Source organism: Misgurnus anguillicaudatus, chromosome 22 (assembly GCF_027580225.2).
Source record: "Misgurnus anguillicaudatus chromosome 22, ASM2758022v2, whole genome shotgun sequence".
In the NCBI taxonomy this organism is placed as follows: Eukaryota; Metazoa; Chordata; class Actinopteri; order Cypriniformes; family Cobitidae; genus Misgurnus; species Misgurnus anguillicaudatus.
Window position 1 is genome coordinate 13,354,765 of NC_073358.2, and position 24,860 is coordinate 13,379,624.

A 24,860-nucleotide genomic window follows, 5' to 3' on the forward strand; every position below is an offset into this window, starting at 1 on the left:
ACTTCATGTTAATCATGCTAGCATCATACTAGCTACATGCTAGCTTCATGCTAACATCATGTTAGCCTCATGCTAATCATGTTAACATCATGCTAGGTTCATGCTAATCATGCTAGGTTCATGCTAATATGCTAATATCATGTTAGCATCATGATAGCTTATGCTAAGTTCTCAAACTCTACTCTCAGACTAGGCTTTCTCAAGCCAACATAAAGTTTGTTAAGACAAACTTTTCTATCTAATCTGTAACGTTCGTTATTTTGAATAGAAATCATCACTCATAAAACATTAATTCTCATCTTCTCCGGTTTATTTGTGCTCAAATACATAAAATATAAGGAATCCGCCAGGGCTATTAGTACAATGCTGCACATATTTGGAGAAATAATGATTAATTATTCTGTATGACTTAATATTTTATTTACATGTGATAAGATTTCTATTCATTTTCGACTGAATTATGTGATCTGTAGATCTCAGAGCAAACGGAGCGAGATGTGTGTGCTCTTCCTGATTTGCATCAAATTTGACCTCAGAGCTCTATCATTTGCTGTACAGCTGTCAATCATCTCTGTACTCTGTCCGCCTACGGTTTCAAGGTATACCGAGGTTTGAAACAGTCAAAGTTTCAAAACCACTAAAATGTTCTGTTTCCAAGGTATGAGCTGTGTTTATACAAAATTAATTAAATCATTAAGTCATGTGATTGATTTGATGTTTACATTTAATATACATTACGAAAATATTATATATTTTTTGAAAGCATATTATAATTTAAAGGATTTGTTTTTACCAGGCATTTGAAAATAACAAATTTTAGTGTTGCAATGGCAATACAGCAACACTGTGAAACCATGGTATTTTTGCTAAAGATTATCATACCGTCAGAATCTTATACCCATGCCTAGTGAATATCATGAAAAATATAGGCACTGGCTGGCAACTTTAAAAAAACGATGGCAAGGTAAGAGTTAAACCACAAAATATATAATCAAAAGATGGATGTGTAGTAACTGATATTTTGTACCTTTTTTTTACAGCTTTATGATATTGCATTTGTGTGCGAAATTAAATTAGGCCATGAAGCATCTGGAAATATGGTTTTTCATTTCTAAACAGGTTATAAATATTTGTGAAAATAAGCTGACCTGTTTTCATGTAGTGCTCACAGAGGACCTCTAGAGGGTAGAAGTAGGTTGGATAGAGAAACAGTGTGCCTTCACATATCACTTTTAGCTTGACAACCTCATGTGGAAGCTTAGAAATACAGAATAATAAACATTTGATTTGTACCATTAATAACTGTATAGGATAATTAGTGTAGTGTGGTAATAGTGGTGTACATAATTTAAGAAATAATGCTTTTTGCCAAGCTTAGAAAGAAATTTAATGTAATTCTCTGATAGGCTTCTGTGGGCTTCACTGGGTACTTCTACAGTCAGTTCCAAAGCTCTCTCAAATGCTAATATCAACTGTAGTGGTATGAAATACAAGAAAACTATGTAAAAATTAACACACCAGATTTGGACAAGTTGGACACGTTTCTCATTATTTCCAAGAGCAAAGTTCATACATAGATTGTGCCATGTATATTTTTTAACAAGAAATATATATTTTTGTAATTAAAAACAAGTACAAGACTTTCTAACTTGAGTCTAGTACTCAATAAAATATTGGGGACCACAACTAGTAGTACTGAACATTAAAATGGGGGCATTTTAAAACAAAGCATTCAAAGTGTCTTAATATCTTGCAGTTTAATCAGTGATAATGCATTTTAGATGAATGCTTAAACACAGGATCCTGTGGAATTTACTGTATTTAGGGCAGGGCAAAATTCACAAAGTATTTATTATTATGACTGACATGCTGCTGAGTCTCATTGTCCTGATCCTCCACAGTGCTTTGCAGCACTCTGGTCATCTCCATCCAAAGTTCCAGCAACTCTAAATTCTGCACTCCCTCTTCACCTTCCTTTACTTGTATTAACTTCTGAAAGACTCTGGCCACCTGCGGGTGGAAAAGCAACATTTTCACACATATAAAGTAACTGCATATAAAACCAAAATTCATAAAATTGCAAAAATCATAATTTAATGTTTCTTTCTGAAGAACTTAATTTCAAATGTAGTAAAACAATTGTGATGTCTGTGCCAAATTTCAAGTTAATCTAAGCACGCAAAAGAGCCAGTGGTGTCAAAAGTAGGGCTGACTTCTTTAGTCGAGGATTCGACGATTCGATTTGGAGAGGTCTGATTCGACTATGAACCTCATAGTCGAATAGTAGGGAAGTGTTATGTAACCAATGAGCAGCAGCACTGAGAAGCTTAACCGCAACAACCGCGCTTTTCACGTTAAATTCATATATAGCTATGCCCTTCTTGTTTTTCACATCATATGTACAATAAAGGCAAAATAGAAAGAGTTAAAGGAACACGCCCACATTTTGGGAGTTTGGCTTGTTCACCGTGTCCTCCGGAGTTGGATGGGTCCATACATGCCTCTCTCGTCTCCGTGCGTGCTGTGGCTCTGTCTGACGCGGCCCCCGCTGGCTTGGCTTGGCGCGGGGACTGGAGGTGGGTGGCTTTAGCTGGCGTGCTGCTCCCAATGGGTGGCAGGGTGGCGCGATCATTTTCCTGTTTGTGTGTTGTGATTTGTGTGGTCAAGCCGTGTACAAATAACAAGGTGGTATGAGACACAGCGATCTTTTAACAGTATACAGTATAACAGTCTTTGTGCTAAGCTAAGCTAGCGGGGGCTGCGTCAGACAGAGTTACAGCACGCACGGAGATGAGAGAGGTATGTATGGACTTATCTAACTCTGGGGGATACGGTGAATAAGCTAAATTCCCAAAATGTGGGCGTGTTCCTTTAAGAGAGTAACTTGTTTTTCGTACATCTCTATTCAAAATGTAATAGGGTGTCACGATTTCGATTTTAAATCGAAATCGATCAAAATTAAGTCACAGCTCCGAACTTCGAAATAAAAAATGGGATCGTCGATGCTGACACGCCCCCATTTCACGTCTGGTCGGCTTGGCAAGCGAGGAAAAAAAACTCTCAGAGATGCCTTTAAAAACATCTGTCCAGCAGAAAGCGATCATATTTTAAACACGAGGGATGTAAGTTATTGCTACAACTCCTTGAAATGCATATCTTAAACAGGATTACGTGATCTGACTTTGGACAGAGCGCAGCTCTCTGCACGTGCGCGATAGTGAGGGAGGCGCAAAGATGCAGCGGGTTATATTTTAAACAAAATGATAGTTTGCCTCAGCTTGCATGAAACGCATAAAACTGAACAAATACATAAGGATTACTACTTTAGTTTATGTTCAGACTTCGGACAGATGCGAGAGCGCATGCACACGTGAGACAGAGAGAAGCGCAGCTGCTTATGATGCTGGATTTATTTCAGATGCTATGAGTCCAAGACACGCGCATTAAGTCCATGTGCATTAAGTCCATGTTAGAGATGCGCGGATGGACTATTATTTCATCCGCAACCGCATAACAAAACTCATCATCCGTCCACCATCCATCCGCACCGTTTCTGACCAGTTTTCAAAACCGCACCCGCCCGCCATCCGCTGACTGGGCGATGCAAGGCGCTGCTGATGACAGCCGCGAGACTAGAAAGCTCTAGAATATCAGCAGTGAACTCCGTCTCCGATCGGCGCACATGGGACAAAAACAAATAAATAAATAGCCTAAATTAAACGCACAAATTACATAGCCTGCACTGGTGTCATCCTGATTTACCACTTTGTAAAACTTATTCCAGGCAATCCTTTTCTGACCTTCTATTTCCTTTGTTTTTAATTCTCATTTTTTGAGTTTGTCACGTACCCTTCGCCAGCGTTGATAAGAGCTGTGTCAAAATGCATCCTCAACGAATGGATCCTTAACAGCCGAGGATATCCCAAACAATTAAAAGCTTTATTAAATAAAAGTGTGTATTTATTAGAAAACTTTTTCTTGTCACTGTTTTAGTATTATAAGTTATGTTTTGTGTTAATATTATTCTGTTTATGTTGCGTATATTTCTAGGTTGATTATTTGTTATGCTGTTGAATAGATTAATCTACATCAATGTGTCATATGTTCTAAAATAAATTAATATCTTTCTGATTACATATTTATTTTAATAAGTCAGAAATGTCTCCGCTGTTTTCTGCTGACAGGCGCGGTGGGCGCTACTGGGGGCGTGTGCAGCAGGTGACGCAAATTGTGGGTCCTCAGAAGGCTAGACCGTCTCATTTCAGTTCTCTTCTTGAACTTCTGTGGCTGCCACTATGAAAGGCAGAGAGGTCGCATGCTTAGAAGGACACAGCTAATAACAAGCAGTCGACCGAATTTAATAAAAAAAAATTTTTGTCACGTCATCCGCCCGATCTGTGTGTGCAAGAAGCAATCCTCTCTCTACAAGCTCTCGAGTTAAGTGAAGCCCACAAACCCCCATGCGAGTTGTGCAATGTGCATGTTAATGTTAAAGTATTATAATAATAATAATAATAATAATAAATAATGGCATATAATTTTTGTCTAAATTATATGCCATATAAAAAATATGTAAAAATCGAGAATCGGATCGAATCGTGTCCTTAGAATCGAAAATGTAATCGAATCGAGGATTTGAAGAATCGTGACACCCCTATGTAATACTATGCAAAAGTGAAACTAAGATGACAGAATATCTGTAGCGTAAATTAAATTACTTTAACTGATCAACACAAATGCAAACAACATAATATAACTGATTGCTTACCAGCATTAAAACCACTTAAAATAAAAACCTTTATAGGTTTTTTCTTTGTATACAGCATCCACTCCGTGAATAGCTGCAGCCAAAAACGCCGGAGGCTTTATTATTAACTGACTAAAAACTTGACCCTTACCTGGACATTTAGATATGAAAGTTTTTCATCAACAGTATCTGCGTGAAACATTATAAACATTAAAAATGACCTGCGACTCGACTGTTTTAGCACGTCCTCTATGTTACAGAGAGTCCGCTTAATTGACGGCTTTTCGTTTAGTCCACGTGAGCTAAACATTTTTATACAACAGTTCTTTCTGGTTCTCGAATCTGATTGGCTAAGAGCTATGCGATATTGTACTGATAACGGCACAGTAACCGCTTCACCTTTCGTATCATTCCGCCACCTAGTGAATGGAGGTCCTCTAAACAGGCTCATCTCTGAATGGAAAAACTGCACGCACACACGGACACACACAAACGCGCTGTTTTTAAACACTCTCCGTGTGTCTCATTAGTTCACTAGCTCGTAAATCAGTCTGTGAATCCCAAGTTATTATTCTGTCAAAGATCAGCGCTCTTGGATGTTACGTTAAACTTAATGGGAGTAATGTCTTGTCACATCGTGTGGACGATTAACACTTGGAAAGAGGAATGTAAAAAAAAAATTTCTGGAGCAATATCTCTTCTCAGAACGCGAAAACACAGTGGAACTGCAGGTAAGCACCGCAGCTTTTAAATGTGGGCATTGAGAATTTATTTTATCTTGACGTGACTATTAAAACATGTTATGAGATATCGCCATTGATAAATTTATAAGCAGCATGCAAAAACATCTCTCTGAAAATTATAAAAAACAGTTTTATATAGTACTGACAAGAACAAAGTTTAATAATAATTTAGAGCTGCAACTAACGACTATTTCTTCTGTCGACTAATCTAGCGATTATTTTTCCGATTAGTCGACTACTTTTTATTATTAATACAGTGTTCTTTTTTTGATTATCTATTTAATCTGTTGAATAATCTGTTTTTCTACTCTCTGTCTGATCTGACAGTCATTGTTTGTTTTATTGTATTATTTTAACACAACTGAATGCTATTTTCACATATTATTTGTTCTGTTGTCAGACATATAGGGGCGGTTTCCCAGACAGGGATTAGACTAGTCCTAGACTAAAATAAATATAAGAGCTGTCCAAACTGAAAACATCTTGCACTGACATATCTTAAAATACATCAGTGCCCTTAGTTTGGCCTCAAAATGCACACAAGTAATGTTTTTAGTAAGGCATGTTTGTTTAAACTAATTATATTTCCTAACTAAACTAAGGTCTAGTCCTGGCATAAGATAATCTCTGTCCAGGAAACCACTCCAAAGACTATTAAAATAGTGAACATGTGTTTAATCCAACCAGCTGTTACTTTAACTACTAAGTTACTAAAATCTTCATTTATAAACGCGACATCGCAGACAATTCGGCGCAAATTAAAAAATTGCCATTACACAGAGTTACTACAGAAGGCATGCGCGGGCATAGGAGAGAGAAAGCTTTCACGCAGAGAAAGAGAGAGAGCGCGCGTGCATAAGAGAGGCACCACCGAGTGCTCACAACAATAATGAAGCTGTTTTAAATGAAAATAAAAATGTAAATGTTGCGGCCATTGTTGATTTTGTGTCGCACACAAACAAATCAATGTATGGATAACACTACAAGGAGCAGAAGCCGCCATGAAATGAATGTTAACAGTGACGCGTCAACGCATTTTACGCATGTCGACGTATTGTCATAGTCGACGTATTGTCAAGTGCTCGTATCGCGTTAAGAGTAAATGGGAAAGCAATTGTAACATCATATATGTATAGTTTTATTAACTTTTACCTCGCGCCAAAACAATAACAACACAAAAGACACTAAATATGAATAAGAAAACAAGTAATAGTTTGATCATGACACCAAATACTGCTGATTTGATCTCATTTTTGACCATCAAACACAGACAAGGCCAACATGAGAGCCAGGGCCAATCTCACTAAGCAAACGTTCAAACAGGCGCTATTTTTACTAATCGACTGCAGATTTAAATATAATACATATACATTCTCGACTGAACTAATCTTAAAACTACACTTTGTGACCAAGAAACGGTAATATAAAAAAACAACTTTTCCGTCCATTGAGTTATTATGAGATTCAAAGCAGCCGAAAGTGTTACCTGTCATTCTGGCCGCCCTCAAATCCGTGGCGGAAGAAAGTAGTTCCCAAACAAAGAGGCTTTTAAAATAACTCAGTTGTTTTCTAGTTTTCTTTTTTCAAACGTGTGCCGGCACTCGGCCGTAGGGCCTAATCACAGCCGTGATGATATAGAGCTATATCACACTCCTACTCGAGCGATATTGCTTAAATATTCTATATTTTTTACTCGCATAGGCTATATTACTACATATTTTTGACCAAGTAACACTCGAATATATAGTAAGTTGTTTTGTAATGTATATTCAAAATGTAATACTATGCAAAAGTGAAACTAAGATGACAGAATAACTGTAGCATCAGCTGCATCTAGAGTAGAGTTTTTAAAGATTAAAAGTTTTAAAGATTAAAATTACTTCAACTCACCAGCATTAAAAACAACTAAAAAAAACCCTTTATAGGTTTTTTGTTTGTATACAGCGTCCGCTCCGTGAATAACGGAACTGCAGCCAAAAACGCCGGAGGCTTTATTATTAACTGACTGAACACTTGACTCTTACCTGGAAATTTAGATATGAAAGTTTTTTATCAACAGTATCTGCGTGAAACATTATAAACATTGAAAATCACCTGCGACTCGACTGTTTAAGCACGTCCTCCATGTTACAGAGAGTCCGATTAATTAATGGCTTTTCGTTCAGTCTGCGTGAGCTAAACATTTATGTTCTGTAATTTTTTACTCGCATAGGCTACATTTCTACATATTTTTGACCAAGGATATAATGTAAGTTGTTTTGTAATGTAAGTTCATTTTAACTTTTTCTGAAATGATGACAAATCTTTCTGACTAAAAAGGATCTATCCAGCTTAATTTAGCCAAAATAATGAATTATTCGTTTTCATACTATATAGATAGACATTAATTTATCTACTAATATACTATTGAAAATGCCATAAATAAATATTCATTGCCTTCTGTACAGGTGCATAAATACTGTCTTAATTTTAATTTCTTTAATACACTGCTTTGTTCTTTATTTAAATTCCTTCACCTTAACAGCCCTAGCTGCTATCTAAAAAAAAGGTTCGACTATCAGTCGACTATGGCAAAATCTAACGAATCAGATTCGACTATGAAAATCCTTAGTCGAAAACCGCCCTAGTCAAAAGTATTCATATTCATTACTCAAGTAGAAGTATAGATACTAGGGTTTAAAAAGGCTTTTAGTTGAAGTATCAATTCAAGCTTTTTACTCAAGTAAAAGTACTGGTTTCAAAACTACTCAAAGTATAAAAGTAAAAGTAATTTACTGAATTGAAAAAAATGTCATTAAGGAAAAAGCCTAGGCTGCACCACAGTGGCTGCACCACACTACCCTATCAACAAAAAAAAATTCTAAAAGCCATAATAACTATAGTATCCTGCAGATTTTAGCTCCAACCCTTATAAAACCTTGGCTACCTGTAGTTTCAGGTGACTTTTTAGAGCTTGATTAGCTTGTTCAGGTCTGCTTGATTAGAGTTGGAGCTAAACTCTGCAGGACATCGGCACTTCAGTTGCCTACCCCTGCACTAGGCTATCGGTTTAACCGCATACGGTGTATGCCCACTAAAGATTAACGCATTTTAGTACAATGCAAACAAATACATTAAAGCAGTTGTTCTCAAACTGAGGGCGAGATTGTGTCAGGGACCCCAGTTTTATAATATTTTATAAAATACATGACTTTATCATAAATTCTATGTAATTAAACCTCAGGAAAATAAAGCAACTAAACAACAGCAATACATTCTATAATTTAATATGTCTTGTTTAATTTAAATTTTAAGTTTTAGAATGTTTTATGCAATACATTTTCTTTGGGGGAGCATGAAAAAATGCACCGTACACAAGGGAGGCTGCAAAAAAAGGTTTGATAACCACTGCATTAAAGAACCATATGTGTACTACTGAGCATTAACATGTGTTTCATGAATAGGAAGATATGATGACTAGTTGCCTATAAGTATTGTAATGGTGCTAAAAGTCAAACTTCAGAGCAGGGCCAAATGGGGGCCCAAGCGGACTTTTACGGTGGTGACCTATTTAGTTAAAAAACAACAAAATCACACACAACTATAGTATGTGAGAGAATAGAAATATGTTATTGTTATCATTAATAATTGTATTTTGACAGTAACACAAACTACAATTATACAAATATTATATAATATAGCCTATATTTCTGCATCTGTACTTGTGTGTAGCTAATGGACTTTAGGTTAAAGGCGGAGTGCACAATGTTGAAAAACGCTTTGGAAAAGGAGACGGGCCGACAACCAAAACACACATATAGCCAATCAGCAGAAAGGAGGCGTGTCTACTAACCGACATCCTTGCCGGGTTGCGTATGTGTGGGGCGGGTCTTTTAAAAGAAGGTCCAGATTCTATTGGGCTAAGGGCGTGTTTGTTTAGGTGATTTTAAATATCAACATTGGCTTCCAAACATTGTGCACTCCGCCCTTAATCCAATGTGACAAAGCTGATCTTACATGTCAGTATAAATCCAAGCAATTTTGGAGAATTACTAAATGTCTTTCTTGTAAGTAAATTAAAAGTCAGCTTTAAGAAAACAGCTGATGTCTATAAACAAAAGCAAAAGTTGGCATGTATAGATATGTGTTTGATTGATTTAACACTCAAGCATTCAGCTAAGTAGGTTTTGTTAATGCAAATAAAATTTAGGGTAGTTATTAGCATATACAAAACAACAGATTTTAGCATAGATATCTTTGCCATGCTTCAAAACGCAGCACAATGTCATTTAAGTTGAACAACTGAAGTTACATGATATAAATTGGTACATTGTTATACTGTTTAAATCACGCAGATGAGTTGGTGTCAGCAGCCAGATATACATTTACACAGGCTTGTGAATGTGAACTGACCTTAAAGTGATGCGCAAGTTTTATTTCGTACTTTTCCATTTGAAGACAGAATGCTGCTTCTTCCCGGGTATAGGTGTTAGGGGTGGGCGATATGACCAAAGTCTTCTATCATGATAGGATTAATTTTATATCATGATAACGATATGTATCACGGTAGAGTTTTTTAGAAAGAAGATAAAAACAAACAAAACTCAAGCTCTCTGAAGATAAACAGTCAATGATATAAGAATGATAATAAATAATTATGCATGTATGTATAGGCCTATATATATTTTTATTTAAGGTAGAAAAGTGATTTAATCAGGAGCAGTGAGAGATATTTCTCTCAATGCTGTTTGATTAACACGAGTGACAGACAGGAGCAAAATTACGTAACTTCCCCTTTAAGACCGTAGTCCGGATCCAATTCACTGTTACACGTGCGCTTTCTCTTTTAGCTGTTTACTTTCTCTTAAGACCTAACTGGTCATGTTTATGAAGAATTTTGACGCATATGTGTATTTAAGGCCAATAAAGCGGGAAAAATGCTGACGAGCTTAATGAGCAGCGGTCGCGCGACTTGCACGCTCCTCACAGACAGAAAGAGCGGCGGTTGCGCGACTTGTCTGCTCCTGACACACAGAAAGAACGCACGCATACAGATCTGTTGTCTGTGTTTCAATGGCTTAAAATAACTTGTTTTAAAACTGCAGTGCTTAAATACGTGTACAAACGTTACGTTTTCGTGACCACATGGACATGCGTGACGTGGGCGCGTAACCTCGATAGAAACGATAGTCCAAAATCTCTGCCGGTTGACAAATTTCTACCGGTTAATTATGTCTACCGGTTTATCGCCCACCCCTAATAGGTGTCCATCACTTTTGACGTGGGTTAGTGTACAAACGGATAGCGGATGACATCACAGCCTCGCGAGAGGAGACTACTACGCATGTCCTCCAATCGCTCTCGCTGTACTTTTATTTTTATCTGTGCAGCGCTATCGAACAAGCTTTTGATCATTTGCAGTCAGGTGGGGGTGCGGGGATCGCGTACAAACCAATAGAGGGTATGCATTGATGTCACTTTCCACGTGACCACGCTGGAGCTCGCCCTGTTGAGTGGCAAACGTTCAACAAAATGTCTGGTTTTCATAGTGGCTGTTGAGAAAATGCCAGTAAAACGGACTGTTATCAGCTTAAATTAAATTTAGTTGGACTTGATAGCAGAGGTGGACAATACTTAGTTACATTAGTTACATTTTCCAAGCATCTGTGCTTTATTAGGGTGTCTGTATTGGGAAAAATTTTACTTCACTAATACACAGTATGATTCTATGCTTTAGAATGTAGTGAAGTAAAAATTTTCCCAAGACAATCATGTATGTAAGAAGAAGAAGGAAAATATCCCTGAGGAATAATAATAGTGATGCTTTGCATAAATGCAAGTACCACTAATAATAAGTTTAAATAGCATTTCAATAAGTTGGCTTTCTCAAGCCAACTTAATTACAAGCATATAAAATAGAAAAGAACAAAGTTACAAATAAAGTCTAACAGTAAGTATTAAGGAAATTTAAGGAATTTAAGGCTCAAATAACATTAAAACATAAAAAACATATACAAGAACAAATAGACAATATCATAGACAATTTTGCTCTACAAACATATATGTGCAAAATAAAAAATATGATTTGTTCTATAAATGATTATTCAGTGTAGTAATGGCCATAGGAATGAAAGATTTTTTGTATATGTTTTTATTCCTAGTGGGACTCTTTAATACCACCTGATGGCAATAACTGAAATGATTGATTAAGTGAATGTGTGGGGTCCTGTGTGATTATAGCTATCCTCAACACTGACCGTGTGTGAAGTTCTGTTAGGGGGGTTTGAGGGAAGCCTATTATCTTTTAAGCTGGCTAGATTTATTATACGTGCAAGTTTTGTTTTATGCTTAACAGTAAGGGCATTATAACAGGCTGAAATATTAAAAGTCAGTAAGGATTCGATGAGTGACTGATAAACCCTGATTAAAATGTCCTTACACTAAAATCTTTGAGTTTCCTCAGCAGGTGTTGACACTGCTGGGCTTTCTTATACACAGTGTCTACATGATGTGAGAAGGACATAGATGCATCAATCTCTGTTCCAAGGTTTTTAAAAACATTGACTTGTTCAACTGGCTTGCCATTGATGCTGAGGAGTTGAAACATGTGCTGTGTACTCTCAATTTCCCTACTCTGACAGCACGGCTCCTTGGATTTATCAATATTAAGGTCTAGAGAGATGTTTTGGAATGTTGTGACCAGATTGTTCCTTTGCATCAGACAGGTAGGCTACTAAGGCCATATCAACGGCATAATTTAAAAGAATCATTCTGTCCCTGTTACATAAAATATTATTTGTGTAAACAGAAAAAGAACAGGAGATAAAACACATCCTTGGGGGAGCCTAGCATTGAAAATCTGTTTCCTAGAATTAAAGGGATACTCCATCGTTTCGTTATATTAACCCCTTAGGTGGCGCAAATACCCTTTGAGTGGGGGGGGGTAATAATGTGATATACATCTTCAAATTAATATAACTCTGGTATTTTTGGGTCTAGAAGCCTAATCTAGTTCTTGTTTAAAAGAAGGGGGTTTTCGCAGAAGTGTCAGGAGTTGAAAAATTAAATAATTAAATTGTTATAGCAGTTTACATTTATTTTAATAAATAAAAATAATTCCTTTCCATAGGTTTGGAACATGGTAGTGTTACAAATATATAACAACAACGTGGGCCCACCTGTATACCCGTGGCATTTTAGAAAATGGCTCTCACTATGCCATTCCTTTTCCGAAATGGTGATAATAAATTAAATCTACACTCTTAGAGCTTACAAATGATATATAGTTTGCCATGATTTTATAAGAATTCACATGCAAAACACTAAAGCAAATGTAGGCGTCCCGCTTCCGGGACAGTGACATTTCGCAAGATATAAATGTTTTTAGGCACACTCTCTTCATAAAGGAATCAATTACTCTCCCTACATAATTTATTTTATAAAACACTGTTGAAATATGTATTTGTTGTGATATACATAAATTTTATATGGAAAATATTGAAGTAAACTTAGGTGTCCCACTCATGGGACAGTGCCACTTAATTAAACTATGTTATTACCTTAACTAAGAAAAGTTGATACATACCTCTATCATCTTTGTGTGTGTGCACTTAAGCACTGTGGCGTGCTGCTACATTTTGGTAGCACTTAGCTTAGCCCAGTTCATTCAATGGTACCAAACAAAGATGAAGTTAGAAATTACCAAACACATCATCATTTTCCCAATTTGAAACGAGTAGTTATACGATCAAATATGGTGGCACAAAATAAAACATGGAGCTTTTAAAAGCAGGTTAAAAAGGGTAACTACAATGTATGGTGGAATAGGACTTTTGGGAGTACTTCGACTCGGCACAGTAAAACTCTCTCTCTTCACCTCATTATTAGAGGGAGAAGGGGAGCGGATTTTTCAGGCTTGACTTTTTACTGCGCCGAGTCAAGTACTCCCAAAGTACTCGTCAATCTGTCAAGCATTAACCAATTTGTATTAACAGTATTTCATGCAATATTTTGCAATTGTATCATGTTTACATTTACGTGTTTACAGCAGGCTAGTAGACCTATGTGACTTACAAGCGAGGATAAGTTATGTCCTCATTTGTTCCAATCCATTCCAATAAAATCCTTTCAGGTTACTTTGCAATGTCAGTCTATGTATAAATGTTGTTTTAACTTATATCATTGACGCCTCAGAATCTACAGTAATAAAGTTTTACAGCGTGGTGTCTTATACTCGACTGATGACTTTACGTCCCGAATGTAGTCGCTATGTGCATCCTCAACAAGCACGTGTATGACAAAAAAACAAAAATGCGAATGACATCACAGAAGCACGAAGCGATTCGAAAGGAGACTTCTTTATGATTTCTTGAATCCCTCGAATAACCTAGAAGCCTTGTCTTATGTTTAATCTAAATGTGTTGGTCATACTATATAATAATTTATTGCTTGTATTTGTTGAAGATTAATACAGAAGATGGACAGCTAAAAAAAAATGCAATCGCAATTAGATTATTTCCCTAAATCTTTCACCCCTAATTGATAATTATGCAGGATTTTACTCCAGCCAGAGATTTAGTAATGTTGGAGTAGGACTTATCGACTGGATGCAAGGGAACATACAGTTGAGTATTATTGTTTTAGCAATGACATGAAATCTCAGATTTCCTAAAAATAGATCCTAGCAGTAACATATAAAGAGAGAATAAAAGAGGACTTAAAATAGATCCTTGCGAAAGCCCACATGATAAAGGAGCTGACTGGGATGAGTTAACACCAATTCTGACAGATACCAGCCAATTAGATAAATATGACACTCACCCACAGACCACCCCCTCAGAAAATCAGGACACAAGCGGTCGAAAGTGGACAAAAGAGACAGATTACAATACCAGGTAGGGGTGGGCGGAATGACCAAAAATCTATTTCACGGAATGAGTCATTTTATTTCACGGAACGGAATATTTCACGGTAAACATGTTTTTCGGTTTATATTGTTTTTTGATGATAAAAATTTACAGAAATACATCATTCAATATAGCTTTTAACTAAGTGCTCACCACAGTTGAGCAATTTAAAGTTAATAATGTTAAAGTGAAAATGCCCAGAAGATAACAACAGATAAGTCTTGATTTGACAGAATCTTGTTTTTAATTGAGTTATTAATTTTATAGACTATTGAAGCTATAGTATGGATTCATTGTATTTTGTATTTATGCATACATTACATTAAACATATGCAATATGTAAAATGAACATTTTAAGGTCTTGACGCCCTTTACTTTCTATTAGACCTTAACATTTGCATATCTTTCTCGTCTTTCCGATCAAATATGTTTGTATAAGCAAATGGCGCGTCAAACTACATCGCTCCAGCAGCACACGTGTCACTGATATAAACGCGAGTTTTGTCTTAGCTTGCTTAAAGTTCAGAAAACGTTACAACTATTAGCATTATGTGCGAGAAGAACTCTTTATTTGGCGTCGCAGCTCCTTGCGCTTGCCTAGAGAGACCTCTGCACGCGAGAGACCGGCCGGCTGCTGCATGAGGAGAGAGAGAGCGCAAGAGAGAGAGAGAGCGAGAGCGAGCAAGTAAGAGTCTCGCTGCGTGACCCGCGGTGGATTCACTGGCACTTATTATAAAAATTACACAAATAACTCATTGATATTTTTATAAGTGAACTATTTTACATGTTTCTCCGTCACACTCAGTCTAACATGCTGGAGGGCAGAGTTAGCCACGCCCACTTATTTGCATTCCGCGGAATAGACGGAAATAGAAAAATCTGTTACGTCAGACATTTTATTCCGCAGCAGCGTAATATACCGTCATACCGCCCAGCCCTAATACCAGGTGTAAACGTGAATGTCTCTCTGGTCTACTTGTGATCCGACTGATTACGACACATCTTAATATCAGGTATAAACAGCCCCTGAGATGAAAACCATTTTAAAGCAAGTTAATTGGGGTCATATAGACGGGGTTCACATAACGTTTTTGGCCTGGTTCTCAAAGGTGCACATGGAGATGTTGCTTGGTAGTCACACTACTCGTAGCACAGAAATCCTACGTGATGTCATCATCACTAATCTTGCTATTCTCTTTGCCATATTTCTTTGGTTTGTAGCATGGTAGACGAAGATGTACATAAAATAAAATATGCCTGGTTATTGTCTTTAACCCATGTAACCCTCATAAATAACTACTAGCCTAACTAATATAAATTTCAAATATTGTTAAAGACCAGTTAATCGTCAGCAATAAAAAAATAAATATGTAATAATTAAATTATGAGAAATCACAAATAAATACAATAAAAAAAAACATACAACAACAGTGCCGTTCATGTTTTCAGGTTGGTCTGTAGTTTCCAGGTACATTACAGAAACTGAATGAAGTAATCAGATAAGACTGCATCAGAGTTTCCCCCCCGAAAATTTGGTAGTTAAGGTGGTAGGGTTGGGCAAGGGGGCAGATTCCGGGGGCATGGCAATCAAAGGGGCGGGGCATACGCGTCATGATTAATTTTTGTATTTATTTGAAACATTTAAATAAAACTTAATTTTGAAGAAACTATGACAGAAAATGAACACATACTACATTATTAATGAGTTAAATGTTTTACCTGTAACAGGAATAGCTGCGTGATGAAGTGATAGCATTTATTTAACTGATAAATTTTTTCTAGATAAAGTAATACCATAGATGTTGTTATATTACTTGCAGTAATTAGGGGTCAAGCACCGAAGGTGCTGAGACACCTATTGCAATTGTTAGTATTATTATTATTATTAGGGGTCAAGCACCGCAGGTGCCGAGACACCTATTGCAAATGTTAGTATTATTATTATTATTATTATTAGGGGTCAAGCACCGAAGGTGCTGAGACACCTATTGCAATTGTTAGTATTATTATTATTATTATTATTATTCTTACTCTTGTCCAATGGGAGTCTATGGCAGCCCTATGAACCATAAGTAGTAGAATGATGAAATTTGGCACAATTGTAGTGGTGGTCCTAAATAGTCATGTGACCAATAATGGGGTCTCTATCAGTAACTCTATAGCGCCACCAGCAGATCAAAAATTCAATGTTCGAACTGTTATAACTAATGATACATTTGAACTATGAAAATTCTACTTAGTACACGTGATTGCCCTTCTCACATTAATTGATTTTAATACCTTACAGTAGGACTCCTCCCATTACAGTAGTGGCCATTTTGAAATGTACAGTTGTTTGTTTTTTCGCTACTCCTCCTTCAAATTTGGTTCAATTGTTATGAAGTTTGTCACAGATGATCTTTGTAGTGAGCTGCATAGAAATGACCGAACAGAATTTTGATATTTATCTTTATGCAAAAGTAATAAATGCGTGAACTTAACGAGGTTGATGCAATAATGGTTCTGAAGCTGTACCTCGGTCATTCTTTTATCAATTGAAATGAAATTTGGTACACTTCATGTTGACCATGAACTGGGGGTCCATATCAAATTTGGTGACAGCGCCACCTATGGGTCATGAGATATGAAAATAGGCTATTTTTGCTCATAACTTCTGAACTGTTTGTCAGAAAATTATGATCTTGATGTCTATGGATTGCTTGGCTCATGCCGCATCTGTCGATGTGTATTATGCCGGGTTTGACCAAACCGCCTGTCCGCCATTTTGAAATTTCACATGAATTGTTATATTTTTTGAACTATTGCACATATCCGTGCAAAAAGTGGTAAGGAGCTTTGACATGATGTCCTGAAGGTACCTGGGAAGTCAGAGTACAGCGCCACCTAGGGGTAATAAACTATAACAGTTCTTATGGAACTGCTTATAACTTCGGAATACTTTGTCTGATATGAATTTCTTTCTGAAATTGTATTCACTGGTTTATGCCGGTTGCAACGATACCTCATTTGTCATTTTCCAAAATTCTGTTCATGTATTATTGTAAAGCATTTGGTAGATGATTTTTCCGCTACTCCTTTTACAAATTTTGTTTATTTTTTGCCAGGTTCTGCTCGTATAATGTTTGGAGCAATCCGCACAGAAATGACTGAACAGATTTTTGATATTCTGTTCTCTTTTTAGAAATACCACTCCAAAGTTGACCGTGCCTGTGACGTTGTCTATTTGCCATAGGTAAAATAATATGACTGTATATTACATTGTATAGCATTACTATACATAATGATCTGCTTGTCTTCAATTTCACTTGAACTCATGCACATTGTATTTATGTTATTTCTACTTCTGCTGTGTCAATTCTGCATCTTTGGTGATTGACATATGTCAATCCTTGCAGATATCTAATCTTTTTCTGCTGTCTCATGAACTGTGTCAACTGAGTGGCGCATCTAGTTAAACCACATGCATTGAGATTCTGAGTTCCTGGGTTCGAATCCCACCTGAGTCATGATGTTTTGTTCTTCCTCATCAATTCTTCTCAACCTGTCTGTAGTTCACATGTGTTCTATTTTTCCATGTTTGCTGTTGTTGCTCTGCATTGTGGTGCTTCTGCTGTGTCTTTCCTGCATCTTTGGTGATTAACATATGTTAATCCTTTCAGCTCTCTAATCTCTTGTCTGCTGCCTCATGAACTGTGTCAACTGAGTGGCGCATCTAGTTAAACCACATGCATTGAGATTCTGAGTTCCTGGGTTCGAATCCCACCTGAGTCATGACGTTTTGTTCTTCCTCATCAATTCTTCTCAACCTGTCTGTAGTTCACATGTGTTCTATTTTTCCATGTTTGCTGTTGTTGCTCTGCATTGTGCTGGTTCTTGCTGTGCTTTGTGTGCTTGCTGTGCTTTGTGTGCTTGCTGTGTTTTGTGTGCTTGCTGTGCTTTGTGTGCTTGCTGTGCTTTGTGTGCTTGCTGTGCTTTGTGAGCTTGCTGTGCTTTGTGTGCCTGCTGTGATTTGTGTAATTGCTGTGCTTTGTGTTCTTGCTGTGCTTTGTGTGCTTGCTGTGCTTTGTGTGCTTGCTGTGCTTTGTGAGCTTGCTGTGATTTGTGTGCTTGCTCTGCTTTGTGTGCTGGTTGTGCTTTGTGAGCTTGCTGTGCTTTGTGAGCTTGCTGTGCTTTGTGTGCCTGCTCTGATTTGTGTGTTTGCTGTGCTTTGTGTGCTTGCTGTGCTTTGTGAGCTTGCTGTGATTTGTGAGCTTGCTGTGTTTTGTGTGCTTGCTGTGCTTGCTTTGGGTGCTCATTATTGCGCTGAAGGTGCTTGGCCCCGAGTTGCTGCTTGCAGCTATATTTCTGCTTACTCTTGTCCAATGGGAGTCTATGGCAGCCCTATGAACCGTAAGTAATAGAATGATGAAATTTGGCACAGTTGTAGTGGTGGTCCTAAATAGTCATGTGACCAAAAATGGGCAGTAACTCTATAGCGCCACCAGCAGATCAAAAATTTAATGTTCGAACTGTTATAACTGGTGATAAATTTGAACTATGAAAATTTTACTTAGTATACGTGATTGTTCTTCTCACATTAATTCATTAATTGCTTTTAATACATTACAGTAAGACTCCTCCCATTACAGTAGCAGCCATTTTGAAATGTACAGTTTTTTGTTTTTTCGCTACTCCTCATTCAAATTTGGTTAAATTGTTATGAAGTTTGTCACAGGTGATCTTCGGACTGAGCTGCATAGAAATGACTGAACAGAATTTGAATATTTATCTTTATTCAAAAGTAATAAATGCGTGATCTTAACGAGGTTGACGCAAAAATGGTTCTGAAGCTGTACCTCAGTCATTCGTTGATCAATCGAAATGAAATTTGGTACACTTCATGTGGACCATGAACTTGGTCCATATCAAATCTGGCGACAGCGCCACCTATGGGTCATGAGATATTAAAATAGGCTATTTTTGCCCATAACTTCTGAACTGTTTGTCAGAAAATTATGATCTTGATGGCTTTGGATTGCTTATTGTGGATGTGTATTATGCTGGGTTTGACCAAACCGCCTGTCCGCCATTTTGAAATTTCACATAAATTGTTATATTTTTTGAACTATTCGAGATATCCACGCAAAAATTGGTAAGGAGCTTTGACATGATGTCCTGAAGGTACCTGGGAAGTCAGAGTACAGCGCCACCTAGGGGTAATAAACTATAACAGTTCTTATGGAACTGCTTATAACTTCGGAATACTTTGTCTGATATTAATTTCTTTGTGAAATTGTATTCACTGGTTTATGCTGGTTGTAACGATACCTCATTTGTCATTTTCCAACATTCTGTTCATGTGTTATTGTAAAGCATATGGTAGATGATTTTTTCGCTACTCCTTTTACAAATTTTGTTTATTTTTTGCCAGGTTCTGCTCGTATAATGTTTGAAGCAATCAGCACAGAAATGACTGAACAGATTTTTGATATTATGTTCTCTTTCTTAGAAATACCACTCCAAAGGTGACCGTGCCTGTGACGTTGTCTATTTATCACAGTAAATTAATGTGACTGTATATTACATTGTATAGCATTACTATACATAATTAGGGGTCAAGCCCAGAATGGGCGAGACCCCTATTGGGATTGTTAGTTTTCTTATTATTATTATTATTATTATTATTATCTATTATTCTTCTTCTTCCGCCATTGCGTCTATGGCAGCCCATAGAACCGTACGTAGGAAAGTTATGAAATTTGGCACACTCATAGAGGACATTCGAAAAAGTCACCACTCCAAATTTGGAGTGTCTATGTCAAACCCAATAGCGCCACCAACAGTCCAAATTTTCACTTACATTTTTGGTTATAACTGCTGACCCGTACGTCATAGAAACGCAACTCTTGCTTCTTCTGATTCCTTGGCTCATGCCGATTCGATTGCACCATATGACGTCATTTCCGTTATGCTAATTATTTCGATATTTTGAATTGTTTGTAAAACCTACTTTTTCGAACTCGTCCTAGAGCTTTTGTCCAATTTGCTTAAAGAATGTGTGTGTAGGATCTATAGACACTCATGGCAAAAAGTTATGGAATTCGTGTTGATTCACCAATCCGTTACCATATAACGCGTCAATGAATTTTACGTAGAGCGCGAAAAAACGGATTTGAGGCTGTATTTTCACCAAAGTTAAGCGTATTCATACGAAACTTGGTAGTTTTGATGGTAGTCACGACCTGAGGGTTCATGCCCAGTTTCGTCACAGCGCCACCTAGTGTTCACGAGATTTGAAAAATGGCTATTTTTGCTTATAACTACTGCAAACTTGAGTCTAAAATTATAAAAGTGCTATTGTTAGATTCCTTGAGGCATGCCGAGTCAAACGATACCAAAAGGTTTTCGGTCGGCCATTTTGGGGGTCGGCCATTTTGAATTTTAACTTTTTTTGTAGGAAAGTTATGAAATTTGGCACACTCAAAGAGGACATTCCAAATAGTCCCCACACCAAATTTGGAGTGTCTATGTCAAACCCGATAGCGCCACCAACAGTCCAAATTTTCACTTACATTTTTGGTTATAACTGCTGACCCGTACGTCATAGAAACGCAATTCTTGTTTCTTCTGATTCCTTGGCTCATGCCAATTCGATTGCACAATATGACATCATTTCCGTCATGCTAATTATTTCGATATTTTGAATTGTTTGTAAAACCTACTTTTTCGAACTCGTCCTAGAGCTTTTGTCCAATTTGCGTAAAGAATGGGTGTGTAGCATCTAGAGACACTCATGGCAAAAAGTTATGGAATTCGTGTCGATCCGCCAATCCGTTTCCGTACACCGCGTCAACAAATTTTACGCAGAGTGGGAACAAACGGATTTGAGGCAGTATCTTCGCCAAAGTTAAACATATTCACATGAGATTTGGTAGTTTTGATGGCAGTCATGACCTGAGGGTGCGTGCACAGTTTCGGTACAGCGCCACCTAGTTTGAGCATGTTGATGAGCATGCCACAATGGATTTGCGGCTATATCTTCGCAAAAGTTTTGCACATTGGCAGTGGGTCAGTGGTTCAGGGGTTAGTGGTGGTTGTCTACAAATCGGAAGGTTGGTGGTTCAAACCCCAGCTCTACCTGACCAAGTGTCAAGATGTCCATGAGTTATATGTCATAACAGTCATTGAAAAGTGATTTTTTTTTGCTTATAACTACTGCGAAATTTAGTCTAAATTCATGAAAGTGCTATTGTTAGATTCCTTGAGGCATGCCGAGTCAAATGATATCAAAACGTTTTCTGTCTGCCATTTTCAATAACAAAGCATACCAACTTTTTCAAAACTCCTCCTACAGCGTTCGTTTGATTGGCTTGGATTTGGTACACACAATCTAGACTCTAGAGAAAAAGTTTTTGTCAGTTGTTGTATAGCACATCAACAAATATAATGGCGAGCACGAAAATGGATTTGAGGCTATATCTTCGCAAAGGTTTTGCACATTGATGTGAGTATTGGCAGTGGTTCAGTGGTTAGTGTAGGTTGTCCACAAATCGGAAGGTTGGTGGTTCAAACCCCAGCTCCACCTGACCAAGTGTTGAGGTGTCCATGAGTGAGACATCTAAGCCCAAATGCTCCCGATGAGCTGGATGGCTCTTGTGTGGCTGACACTGTATGTATAGGTGAATGTTTCACAACTTGGAAATGTCATGAACTGAGGGTGTATGGAATGTTTTGTTACTGCACCACCTAGTTCATCAGTGACATTTTTTGAAAGCCCTTGTAAACTTTTCAGTGCTCCTACTGGTTAAGAGTTTTGAGGCTTTATCTCCAGATCACTTTATCGTATGTACACCAAATTTGGATTTGTCATCACAATCATGACCTGAGGCACCATATTGTTTCGGTGCAGTGCCCCCAGTGGTCAAGTCATTTGAGGCTATATTTCAACATTGCTTAATCATATGTATATCAAATTTTGTGGGTGTCATCACAATCATGACCCAAGGCATCATCTATTGTTTCGGTGCAGTGCCACCTAGTGGTCAAGTCATTTGAGGCCATATCTCCACATTGCTTAATCATATGTACACCAAATTTGGTGGGTGTCATCACAATCATGACCTGATGCACCATCTATTGTATCGGTGCAGTGCCTCCTAGTGGTCAAGTCATTTGAGGAGATATATCAACATTGCTTAATGCTATGTATATCAAATTTGGTGGGTGTCATCACAATCATGACCTGAGGCACCATCTGTTGTTTCGGGGCAGTGCCCCCTTGTGGTCAAGTCATTTGAGGCTATATCTCAACATTGCTTAATCGTATGTATATCAAATTTGGTGGATGTCATCACAATCATGACCTGAGGAACCATCTATTGTTTCGATGCAGTGCCCCCTAGTGGTCAAGTCATTTGAGGCTATATCTCCACATTGCTTAATCATATGTACACCAAATTTGGTGGGTGTCTTCACAATCGTGACCTGAGGCACCATCTATTGTTTTAGTGCAGTGCCCCCTAGTGGTCAAGTCATTTGAGGCTATATCTCAACATTGCTTAATCATATGTATATTAAATTTGGTGGGTGTCATCACAAACGTGACCTGAGGCAAAACCCATTGTTTCTACACAGCACTCAAGATTTGAAAAATGGCTATATTTGCCTTAATCTACTGAAAACTTCTTAAATCTTAAATCATGACGGTCATCAACCAATACTTCATTCGGTGCCCTTTTCGGCTTGACCCCGGCATCGCTGCTTGCAGCTATATTGATCTGCTTGTTTTCAATTTCACTTGAGCTAATGTACATTGTATTTCAGTTATTTCTGCTTCTGCTGTGTCATTTCTGCATCTTTGGTGATTGACATATGTCAATCATTGCAGATATCTAATCTTTTTCTGCTGCCTCATGAACTGTGTCAACTGAGTGGCGCATCCACTTTATGGTGCTTGCTGTGCTTTGTGTGCTTTGTGAGCCCGCTGTGCTTTGTGAGCCCGCTGTGCTTTGTGAGCCCGCTGTGCTTTGTGAGCCCGCTGTGCTTTGTGAGCCCGCTGTGCTTTGTGAGCCCGCTGTGCTTTGTGAGCCCGCTGTGCTTGCTGTGCTTTGTGAGCTTGCTGTGATTTGCTTCTGCAAAGAGATATTTAATATTGTGTGCTTGCTGTGCTTGCTTTGGGTGCTCATTATTGCGCTGAAGGTGCTTGACCCCGAGTTGCTGCTTGCAGCTATATTTAGATATATTATTGTTTTAATAGAGAATCACATAAATAAGCACAAGAAATTTCTTCTGCAAAGAGATATTTAATATCTCTTTAAAAAGGTTTATGTCTCTTAAAAGTAATGAAAATAAAACACGTCACAGTCTTTCCTGTATGAATTAAATATACATGCATTCATATGAAGTATAGCAGTTCCTTAGTCAAGAGGAGAGAATGATTTTATTGAGAGATGTTACTGCAACTTTAAGATGTGAGAGAGATCGCTCAGTACACGTGCACTGATGACAGGCTGCTGTGTGTGCGCGGCTGGTGTACGCATACAAGACCAGCTGTGAGACAAATTTAAGTTAAAGTTGTATACGCTGTTTGATGGGGAAATAAAGACGTGTCACACTGTTGACCGGAGCGCGTCCTCATAGAAAATACACGTATATCTGTAAAAGCAGAGAGAGGAATACAAATCTGCACGTCGCACATGAGCAATGGGTTATAACAATGCTCGCACTACATAAAAAAATTGTCTCTAATTGCAGCCGCATTCAGGATCCCTATGATGACAAAATTAAACAGAAAGTTAGGTTCATGAGATCGGCAAATTTAGTGAGTACCGTTCGAGTCATTTAATGCTATTATCATCCGATACCGTTCGGTGGATGATTGATCAGATCATCCCTAGTCTTTACTGTGTAAATTGAAATACATCTTTGTAATATTACAAAGACATGTCAAGACAAGGAAAATATGATATTCTTTGTTCAAAGTTTGATTAACATTAAAAACAGCATCACGTTTGTACACTCTGAAAATGCAGGGTTGTTTTTAACCCTTGATAGGTCAGAAGTATTAGAGTTTTTAGAGTGTATAAAGTGCACAAACCCAATATATTGTTAGATGCATTTAATTTCTCAACTGTTTATATTCATTTAATGTGTAAGACTGTGTACTACTATAATCAGATAATTTTGTGTTAAAATGCCTGCTAAGTGCAAGAAAACAAACTCAGTTGGCATTTGTGAGCGGTCATTATTATTTGCTTGGGCTGCACTTGTGCACGCAAACAACACTTATCAAACAAAGCATGAGTAAAGTATTAAGAACTGTTTCACATCTTTTCGTGCTTAAATATTTGAATTAGCCATTCGGGCCAGTGACAGTTTGCTGCTAACACCACATTAATTTTAACATGTTTTCTAATAATTTTCTTACCAATGATGAACAGAGAAATTCCCATGTTGCATTTCTTGTTAAATTAGGTACCTATGTAACAAAATTTTAGCAACGTTGGT

At 37.5% G+C, this 24,860-nt stretch overlaps 1 protein-coding gene across 3 annotated transcripts in view; it reads right to left on the reverse strand.

The window, feature by feature from the left end:
• skic3 (SKI3 subunit of superkiller complex) overlaps nt 1–24,860 on the reverse strand; it is a 244,054-nt gene that overhangs the window by 213,442 nt on the left and 5,752 nt on the right. For all 3 annotated transcript variants that reach the window (XR_012365143.1, XM_073860218.1, XM_073860219.1), the window contains exons 6-8: nt 1,867–2,010; nt 1,371–1,472; nt 1,149–1,254 (exon numbers count right to left, since the gene is read on the reverse strand). Coding sequence is in view for 2 of the 3 variants with exons in the window: in XM_073860218.1 (XP_073716319.1) it covers nt 1,149–1,254; nt 1,371–1,472; nt 1,867–2,010 (352 nt within the window). In the remaining variant the exon portion in view is untranslated. The remainder of the gene's footprint in view (nt 1–1,148; nt 1,255–1,370; nt 1,473–1,866; nt 2,011–24,860) is intronic.